Source organism: Corvus moneduloides, chromosome 4 (genome assembly GCF_009650955.1).
Source record: "Corvus moneduloides isolate bCorMon1 chromosome 4, bCorMon1.pri, whole genome shotgun sequence".
In the NCBI taxonomy this organism is placed as follows: domain Eukaryota; kingdom Metazoa; phylum Chordata; class Aves; order Passeriformes; family Corvidae; genus Corvus; species Corvus moneduloides.
Window position 1 is genome coordinate 25,073,253 of NC_045479.1, and position 9,988 is coordinate 25,083,240.

Consider the following 9,988-nt stretch of genomic DNA (forward strand, 5'->3'; position numbering starts at 1 on the left):
TCATTTAGTTTCAATACCCCTGCTGTGGGCAGGGACACCTTCCACTAGACCAAGTTGCCCAGAACCCCATCCAACCTGGTCTTGAACACTTCCAGGGATGAGGCATCCGCAACTTCCCTGGGCATCCTATTCCAGTGCCTCACCACTCTCACAGTAAAGAATTTTTTCCTAATACATAATCTAAAACTAATGGTTTGAACCCATTCTCCCTTGTGCTGTCACTACATGCTCTTGTAAATAGTCTTGTCCCATCTTGCCTGTACGTTCCCTTCAGTCAGCAGGAGGCTGCAATTAGGTTACCTTGAAGCCTTCTCTTTTCCAGACTGAACAATCCCAATTCTCTCAGCCTTTCCTCACAGGAGAGGTGCTCCATCTCTTTAATCATTTTGGTGGCCTCCTCTGGACTCGCTCCAACAGGTCCATGTCCTTTTTGTGCAGAGGGCCCCAGAGCTGGGTGCAGCACTGCAGGTGGGGTCTCAGCAGAGCAGAGGAGGAGAATCCCCTGCTTCACCCTGCTGGCCATGCTGCTTTTGATGCTTTCACTCATCTTTTGATGCTTGATTGGCTTTCTGGGCTGTGAATGCACATTGCTGGGCCACGTCCAGCCTCTCATCCACTGTACCCTCAAGTCCTTGGCAGGACTGCTCTTGATCCCTTCGTCCCCCAGCTTGTGTTGATAACAGAGGTTACCGCAGCCCAGGTGCAGCACCTTGCCCTTGGTCTTGTTAAACCTCATGAGATTTCCATGTACGCACTTCTGAGCCTGTCCAGATCCCTATGGATGGTATCCCATCCTTCAGGTGAGTCAAGAGCACCACTCAGCTTGGTGTTATCTGCAAACTTGCTCAGGGTGCACTTGATGCTTTTGTCTGTGTCATTACTGAAGACATTAAATAACGCTGGTCCCAATACAGACCCCTGAGGGGCACCACTGGTCACTGATACCCACTGGGACTCTGAGCTGCTGACCACTACCCTCTGAAGGCAACCATCCAACCAATTCCTAATCCACCAAACAGTCCACCCATGGAATCCATCACTCCAGTTTGGAGGGAATAGTTGTGGGGGACTGCGTCAAAAGCTTTACAGAAGTCCACCTGGCTCAAGAAGCTATTCTCCATGCATTGCAGGAGTTCCCTGGATTGCCCACAGCCTGCCTTGGTACTTTCCCAGTAGATGTCAAGGTGGCTGAAGTCCCCCAGCAGGACTGGAGCCTGTGAGCACGATGCCTCCTGTAACTGGAGCAAGGAGGTTTCATCAATAGGCTCCCCTTGGTCAGGCAGCTGTAGCAGACCGCAGCCACAAGGTTCCTTTTGTTGCCTCAGTGTCTGATTTTTACCCACAGGCTTTTGGCCTGCTCATGGCTGTTCTTCAGAGACAGCTCTTGACACTCAGTGCACCTCTTGATGTAGAAGGCAACCCCTCCACCTCTCCCTCCTCTCCTGTCTCTTCTGAACAGCTCATAGCCATCAGTAGTCACACTCCAGTCACACAGTTTGTCCCACCAAGGATCATAACTTTCCAGCAGCGTGGTGGCTTCCAACTCCTGTTTGTGGCCCATGCTGCGTGCTTTGGTGTAAAGGCTGCATCACCTTCCTAGAGGAGCACCCCTTAATTCCTTTGAGATATTTCCCTGCTGTATCCCTGTTGGCTTCTGTAACCTCAGGAGTCCCTGGCTCACATCTGTAAGACTGCAAGTGTGCTCCCCCTGTGTCTGGTACCTCTTTGAGTCACCTGCAGAGGGATCTCGCTAGCACCCTGTCCCTCTAATCTTTTCATACCATCCCCCAGCTTGCCAGGAATGAACCTGATACTGTCCCCCTCACATCTGGTTTCATCAAGCAACTGAATTACCTGAGAAGGAGCACAACCATAAACACCTTCAGTGATAGCTCTTTGATGCTCAACTTGAGGGACAGTCAAGGAACACCTTTAACTGCACTGATTGGTATTATCTACTCCCCAGAGGAAGCCATGGGACTTTGGACCTCACCTGCACTGAGTTCTTTAGTTTAAAGCCCATCTCACCAAATTAGGCAGGTTGCTGCCAACAATTCTCTTACCCTTTATAGACAGGTGGATCCTATCTCTCCCTAACATACTACAATCATTAAAGCACACACCATTGTCACAAAAGCCAAAATCTCCATGGCACCAGCCTCAAAAACAGATGCTCATCTGCACTGTGTCTGCTTCTGTCACTCCTTGCTTTTTAACCCAGAACTGCAGAGGATTTGGAGCATGGTTTGAATTTTCAATTTTTTTAACAGCTGTACTGTAAATTTGATCTACAATCTGTACCCTAAAGCCCTGTGACAAGCTTCAGGAAGAAGCCAAAGGCTTGTGTATTGCTTTCCAGGCAACCAAAATCCAGAGTTAGTCAAAACGTATCTTTATCTGTAAATTTATCTTTTGAAGCCTTTTCAATTTAAGCAAACTTCTGGGGCCTGAGGTCCCAGCCTATGCAGTCATAGGGAATAGGTTGGGCACATTGCTTATCATGGAAGCACTTACAGATCACTGACCCCATTTCACCAATTGGATCACTGATTGAATTCTGCAGGAAATAAAAAGGTTTCCATCTGCTTATGTTTTAATTCTGAGGAACTGCTGGGAATTAAGGTAACATTTTCACTAATAATTTTTAAGCTTTCTAGTATAAGATTTGCACCAGTGCAGGACCTTACTGGTTGGTGCTGGTCGCAGTCCCACTCAGGGTTCTTCTATGATTTTGGAAGCTGTGAAAGTGCTCTCAAAACCAAAACCAAACTTGTGGATAGCTTTTCCACATAGCTTAGAAAGAAGCAGTAAGTATTTGATTTCATTGTTTGTATCACCAAAGCATGCTGCAGAACATGCCTCTGTGTCCTGCAAAACCAAACCCCTCATCTTTGGCAAATCAGCATTGTTTTGGTCGCACCAGGCTCTCCTTTGTGCTTTGGGCAATATCCATCTCTCCGTGGTGGGAACAAATCTAGAAAAACTGCTCTAGGCAGACTGTAGGTATGGCCCTGTTGTGTCCAGCACATGTCCTAAACACCTTAAACCCTAAGCTCTGCTCTTACTGAAGCCTCTGGCTGGAGATTTTCCCGACCTCTTTTTCTTCCTGGGCTTGCTTGCAGTCTTAGTCTTGTTAGGATTGGTTTCCCCAGCCTCACCTCGGCCCCAGCCAGGACAAGTTAGGAAAGTGGTGGAAAGCTTGACCTTCAGCCCCTGGGCTTCTGCAGGGGACCCACAGGTGGCCCCTACATGGAGGTTGAGTTTGTTGATCCACCTGGAAATGTGGCAGAAGATCAGGGAAAGGAATGAGACAGGGCAAAAGGAAAGGCAAAAGGCTGTGCCCATAAGTAGATGATCACTTCAAAGTAAGGCTAGACCACCTGGGTGACCTCTGAATATCTCAGTATTTTCCCACCCCAGCTTGTGGCTGTTTTCCCTACACCCAGAAAGCCCAGGCAACTTCCATCCTTGCACAGAGGTGTGTGCTACATCTCGCCACCACGGGAAAAGACCAAAAATGGCTAGTGTGCTGTGAGCTTGTGCCTTCAGCATGGGAGGTCCAGCTGCCCCCCAGGCAGATCCCTGAGGCTGTTCCCCACTCCTGGCACTCACCTGTGCAGTGGAAGGAGCTGGCAATTGCAGTGGAAAGGTACATCCTGCAGGTTGAGGATCTCCAGCCCTGTGAAGTTGCTCATGTCAGGTATGTTGCTCATTTTGTTGCTCTCCAGGTAGAGGCTTCTGATCTTGGGACCGAGGCCAGTGAAGGCATGAGGGGAAATCTGCAATGGAAGGAGAGTAAGTCAGGGGCATGCTGATGGAGGCAGGGCAGCAAATCTCTGCCCTTGTACTTCTGATCATCTATCCTGGGGGGCCTGAGAACTTGTCCTGAACCTGGTGGCCCCACAAAAGAGATGCTTTAAAGAGGGGGGACTTAATTCAAGCAGTTTCAGTCACATCTTGGAACTCATTAGGCTCCTGTTCAGTCTTCTTAGACAGAAGGTTACATGCAGGAGGCCTCAGAGTGATCACCGTGTGCTGGTAAGATACAGTTCTTATGAGGGTGCTGCTAATACCACTTTCTTGAGAAGATGGAGATATTTGGGGTAATAGCAGTGAAGAGTCCTGCAGGACAGCCTGTAATAAGAGAAGGAGGAATCTGGCCAGGGCTGGGCGAAGGAGGTGATTTAGGGAATGGTCTGGACCCCACTGAAACTGGGTGTTAAGGACTGGAGGGAGTAAGCTTCTCCCAGGGGAGCCAGGAGCAAGGCTGAGGCAAAGGCAATGCTACAGCTGAGCCTGAAGAAATCTGGCTTCCCAGCTAGGCTATGGAGCATCTCCTGAAGGCTTGGGAATTCAGGGACGTCTGGATGCCCCTATAGGGGCCACCAGCCCTGGGCAGTGGAACCTGTGATGTGCCCTGTGGTGCCACTGCCCTCTGGGAGTCCCATAACGCACTCACCCGCTCCAGGCCCATGTTGTCCAGGTAGAGGTGCTGCAGACTGGAGGCCACCGGCAGGAAGACACTGTCCCCCATGTGCTTGATGGGGTTTTGGGAGAGCTTCAGCTCACTCAGGGCAGGCAGGCCCTGCAGGGCTGCTGTGGGCACCTCCGACAGGCGGTTTCCCTCCAGCTGCAGCTTTTCCAGCATCTTGGTAGGAGCCAGGGCAGCAGGGGCAATGTGCCTGATGCCATTTCCAGCTAGGTAGAGCCAGCGGAGCCCCGTGACCCCGGCCAGGTCGCCCTCCTCCAGCTCCCTGATGGCATTGTGCTGCAGATGGAGGGAGATGAGGTTGGGCAGGAGCTGGAAGGCGGCTGCAGGCACACGGGTGAAGGCGTTGTGGTCCAGGTCCAGGTAGGCCAGCTGCGGGGCCCCCTCGAAGGCAGCAGCCGCCAGGGTGGAGAGGTGGTTGTCAGTGAGGTACAGGTAGACCAGGCTTTCCAGCCCCCGGAGCGCCCCAGGGTGCAGGACCCTGATGCTGCAGCTCTGCAAGTGGAGCGACACCAGCTCCTTCAGGCCAGGGAAGGCATCTGGTGGCACTGTCCTGAAGGGGTTTTGGCGCAGGTCAAGAAGGTGCGTGTCCCCAGGGAAGTCCCGAGGGATCTCTCGCAGGTCCCTGTTCTCACAGGACCCATGATGGAAATCAGGGGAGCAGACACACTCCCGGGGGCACTGCCTGCTGCCAGCTGGCCTTGGCTGCTCTGGTGGTGTGGTGGGGCTAGGGGGTGGCCGGAGGCGACCACATCTCATCTCAGGGGGCTTCAGGGAGTCAAGGGACCGGCCACGGAGGGCTGGTGGTGCAGCACAGGCACCCTCGGCCTGCACCCGCGCCCTTGCCAGCCACTTGTGGAAGGGACGCAGGAGGCAGGAGCAGAGCAGAGGGTTCCCATCCAGGCTGACCCTCGCCAGCCCCCCCGCACCAGCCAGGGGTGGCAGCCCCTGCAGCTGGTTTTCGCGGAGGTCCAGCACACGAAGCTGGGGACTGCGGGCAAAGGCATCGGGTGCCACATCCTGGAGGGAGGCATGGTCCAGGAAGAGGTGCCTCAGTGAGGCCATGGCCAGGGCTTCCTCAGCCACATAGGTGATGGGGTTGTGACCCAGGTCTAGCCGGGTAGCCCCATCGAGCCTGGCCAGGGCCTCGCCAGGCAGTGCCTGCAGCTCATTGTGGTCCAGGCTCAGCCTGCGCAGGGCAGGCAGAGCAGCAAAGGCCTCGCTGCCCAGCACATGGAGGGCATTGTGGGACAGCCGGAGCCACCTAAGAACCTGCAGACCCTGGAAGACCATGTCTGGGAGGTAGACCAAAGCATTTGCCCTCAGGTCAAGGACAGTGAGGGACCCCAGATGGCCAAAAGCACCTGGCTGGATCTCCTCAATGCGGTTCCCCTGCAGAATGAGCTGCTGGAGGGAGGAGAGCCCGTCCAGGGACTCCTGGTAGAGGAGGGCTATGCCATTGGAGGCCAGGTTGAGGTAGACAAGCCTCCCCAGACCCCGGAAAGCCCCTTCCTCCAGCCTCTCCACCTTGCAACGCTGCAGGTCTAGGTGTGTGAGGTAGGGGGTGGCAAGGAAGGCTCCCGCTGGGATGACCATGAAATTGTTGCCCCGAAGGTCTAGTTTTTTGGTGAGCTGTTGGTCACACAAATAAAACACTGAGTTACCCCAGGGCTGCCATACCTATCTTCTCTCCCCATCCCTTGACCTTTCTTTCCCTTGCCCACCTCTGGGATGGTGTCAGGGATGGCCATCAGGCTCCCATTGAGGCACAGGACATGGGCACGGAGGTTATCACAGACACAGGGTGCAGGGCAGCGGGTAGCAGCCGTCACCCCCAGGGCCGCTGTGAGCAGGAGGAGCCCCCAGGATGGCCCCATGTTGGAGGGCACCTGTGGCTGGGGAGAGACAGCAGTAAGGCCAGGAGAGAGGCTGGGTTCCCATGCGTTCCCAAACAGCATCACCTGCTTGGCACCCCATGTGCCAGGAGGGCTATTGCTGTGACCTAGTGGGGCAGATCTCACTTGCTCTTGCTCTCATGCTGTGATTTCACAAGTAGTAAACGAGGAAGGGAGTGTAAGAAAGAGAGGAGGAATACTTGGAATGAAAAGTGAAGGTCACAGCTAGCAGGTCACTCACAGGCAACTGGCTTGAAGCAGACACCCACCCCACCGCACCCTCCTGTTTTCTTCACATATCACTAACTTAAGATTGCCTTGGTCTGTAACAAGCTATCACTATCCCTCCTACAATTGCTTTTGTAAGGCAAGCAGGTATGTGCAGGGAATGTGAGCACACAGGCTTCTGAGCTGCTACCCTTCTTTAAATGGCAAATGTCCCATGTCTCCACCATGCTGGACATCTGCTTCCTACCCTGCAAGCTCCCTGCTTCCCCCCCCCAAGCTATTCATAGCAGTGTTTGGAATAGAACTCTACTGTTTAGCTGCAGGAAGGACGGGTTGGTTTTGGCTGGGCAGGAATGAGCCCCTGGGGAGAAGGTACCAGAGAGAGGCCAAGGCTGGGGCAAATGCAGAGGAGGCAGCGAGCTGTAGGTACAACCAATACACCCCCCTAAGCTTTGAGACAGCAGCAGTGGGGTCTGCAAGGCTCTAACTTGTGAAGCCACTGTGGTGCACAGCCCCATGCCCCCTGTAGCTCATCATCCCCTGTGGCCCCATGCCCCAACTCTGCCCTCCTGCTGTCACAGCTAGTCCTGCTGCAGCCTACACACACACTGGGGCAGCCCCCTCCTGTGCACCCACCCACCCGTGACACCAATGTAATGCCCCCAAACTCAGTCCCCGTGTTGTGCCTGGCGCACTGTCACATGCCAGGCATCATCCCATCACTCCCTCCCACACACCTGGAGGGTTCACACACCCAGGGCTGGGAGTACCTGGACTTCAAGACGTGGCGAAGAGAGGAAAGCGTCCCTGCCCCGTCTAGCAGCTGCCGAGCTCCTGCACCAGTGTTTGCTCTCCTTGCAGAAGTGAGAACTGAATGGGCCCCGTTGTGTTGCTTTCCCAGCAGCTCTCACCGGGCAGAGCCAGGAACGTGGGAGGAGGAAAAGGACGGGGGGAGGAAGGGTAAGCCACCCCTGGAGAGAGGGCAGCAACCCAGACAACCGCCTCCCCCTCGATTCACCGGGGGCTGGGAGCACCAGCCCGACAAAGCCCATGTGGTGTTTGTATTCACTGTTTCCCGGGCTCTCCCTTCCCTTTCCTGGCTGTATTAGTCACAGGAGCTACAGCGGTGCAGGGCAGAAAGGTGACATCTAGCCAGAATTGCAATGGCAGTGGTAGGCCTGAGCAAAAGGAGAGGCAGCTGACCAGTCGTGCCACATTTACAGCCCCTCCACTCTCCTCATTTTGTTTCTTTGCTTGTTTAGAAGAGGCTGGGGTGGCAGTGCCTGCATGACACATCATTAGCTTACAGAAGGATATGGAGACATTAATTTTCCTGCCAGACCGTTGTTTCACTCTCCCGGGGAACGGGAGCAGATCTGCAGCCTGACAAAAATCTGGAAGGTTTGGTATTAGTATTTCCTTCCCCTATTCAGCAATCTCAGCTGCCAGAACCAGTATGTCCCAGTATGGACACTGGCTTCTTCCCAGACCTGCCAGCCAGCCCTGACCTCCACCTAAGGGACAGTGTGGTAGAGTGGCTCTGGCCAGGCAGTTTCAGTGGTCTGGGGAACCTTGACCACTTCCACCAGAACTACAACCTCTCTGACCTGTCGCTGACCACCCAGCATCTCAGCAGCAACCCCACCTGCCAGCCAATGTGGAATCACCCACCACATCCACCATCACCCCCACCACAAGTCTGGCCACTGTCCAGCTCACTCTGCTCCCCTCTGCCTGGCCCTTCCATCATCTCCCCTGGCCAGGAGCACCCTCCCCTGCCTCGACAACAGCCTGGACAGCAAAACCTCCCTGGTAGTGGCCTGAGCTCTGCTGAAGAACCATGGAGAGGGGGAGATGAGATACCAGGCACTGAATGTCACATCTGGCCTTTCCCCAGCCTCACCCCAGGCTTTTATTTTATTCATTTACCCAGCAATGATCTCACCAGCTTCAGTTTCTACCGAGGCTGCTGGGAGGCAGCTGGTCTTTACTCTCCCTGATGGGGCATGGGACATGAAGGCACCACACCCAAACTTCCACTTGTTGAGGGCCTAACCTGCCTCTGCCAGGCCAGACACTTTTGCTTTCCATTTGTTTGACCTCTCTCTGCAAGGAGCTGAATCCCATTACTACCGCTACAGGGTTTCACTGCTCCCAGATGTGCCCAGAACTGCTCCATGCAGAGCTCTGCACCATCCCTGACTTGCTGGGCTGAAGAAGTTCAAACTAAAAATCCATCTGACAACAGCAGTGCTTTTGGGGTGAAACAGCTGCACAAGACAAGCTGAAGCAGCACTGGAAAGACCCCACATTCCTCCAGGGCACCACAGGGAAAGTCATCCTCTGGGGAGCAATTTTTAATAGAAACCAGAATCAGCAATTCCCAGCCTCTTTTTTTTCCCCCTAATCCAGAAGCATAATGCAATTTTAAGGGACTTCTGAGTCCATGTCCTATTTAGAAGCGAATCTGTCTTCTGCAGAGACAATTGATTCTATCCTTATACCCCCCTTTTTCCTACAGATCTCATCTTGACACAAAATACCAGGTGAAAATCTTATTTCTAAATATTGTTTGCTTTTGAAAAACCTTACGGGATCAACCCCTTATGCTTGCCTGCTGCTATGGCTTGGCTACTCAAAGCTTGTTGCACAGGTTTCCCTCCACAATCTGGCACACGGGTCCTTGTGCAAGCAGCAGAGCCCTCTGGCCTTTCCAGGCTCCTTGCACAGACAGGAAGGAGCTTGCCACACAACATGATCCATGGGACCCACTGCAGATGGACTCCTGTAGAGGTTGAGCCCATGGCTTGGCTCTGCATTGCATTCCTCTTCTTCATGACCCTTCTCCACAGCAGAGGGACACAAAGAGCAGCAAGAGACCAGGAAGCTTCAAGGAAAGCTACACTAGGTTCAAGACTTACAGAAACTACTTTAAAAAGGTTTTTTGTGTCTGTTTTACCCTCGAGCTCACAGAAAAACTTAACAAGGACAGGATGAGGTGGAGAAGGCAGGGCTGAGACTGCAGTGATTGAAACACCTGTAGGTGCAGATAAAAATCAACCTTCAGTTGATTTTTACCACTTTGGACACAAGGAAGTTCAGCTTCAGCCTGGGAAACTGGAATGCATTTTGCTCTTAGCCTTAGGGCAGCCTCTTTTTAAGGAGGGGACGCTGCTCTCACACAAAAGCCAGCACTTTGCCACCAGAATGATAAGACGCGCTGCTTTCTTGAGTCTGCTGGATCACAGCCACACCAAACTTCCCCCAGCCACCCCAGTTTCACCAGAACAGGCTCACATACTGGAGGAATTTAAGCAAAGGGTGTATCCAAGTAGATCTGGCACATATCACACACTATTTCATTCCAGTGTCTCAA

The 9,988-nt window shown here is 53.3% G+C and overlaps 1 protein-coding gene across 1 annotated transcript; it reads right to left on the reverse strand.

The window, feature by feature from the left end:
• Positions 1–1,628: 1,628 nt before the first annotated feature.
• Positions 1,629–7,570, reverse strand: CHADL (chondroadherin like). Its single transcript, XM_032105987.1, has 5 exons — positions 7,383–7,570; positions 6,214–6,384; positions 4,460–6,121; positions 3,613–3,779; positions 1,629–3,274 (listed from the first exon to the last, which is right to left on the reverse strand). The coding sequence occupies exons 2-5, from the start codon at positions 6,364–6,366 to the stop codon at positions 3,049–3,051; spliced, it is 2,208 nt and encodes a 735-aa protein (XP_031961878.1). The 5' UTR covers positions 6,367–6,384; positions 7,383–7,570; the 3' UTR covers positions 1,629–3,048.
• Between the last annotated feature and the right edge of the window lie 2,418 nt (positions 7,571–9,988).

What these genes read in the sequence shown, in the direction of transcription:
- CHADL (XM_032105987.1), bottom strand. Translation starts at nt 6,366, where the DNA reads ATGGGGCCATCCTGGGGGCTCCTCCTGCTCACAGCGGCCCTGGGGGTG. An exon ending in ACAACATGGGCCTGGAGCGG is followed by an intron (nt 3,780 to 4,459) that starts GTGAGTGCGTTA and finishes CTTCCATTGCAG; the next exon opens with ATTTCCCCTCATGCCTTCAC. An exon ending in CAGCTCCTTCCACTGCACAG is followed by an intron (nt 3,275 to 3,612) that starts GTGAGTGCCAGG and finishes CCACATTTCCAG; the next exon opens with GTGGATCAACAAACTCAACC.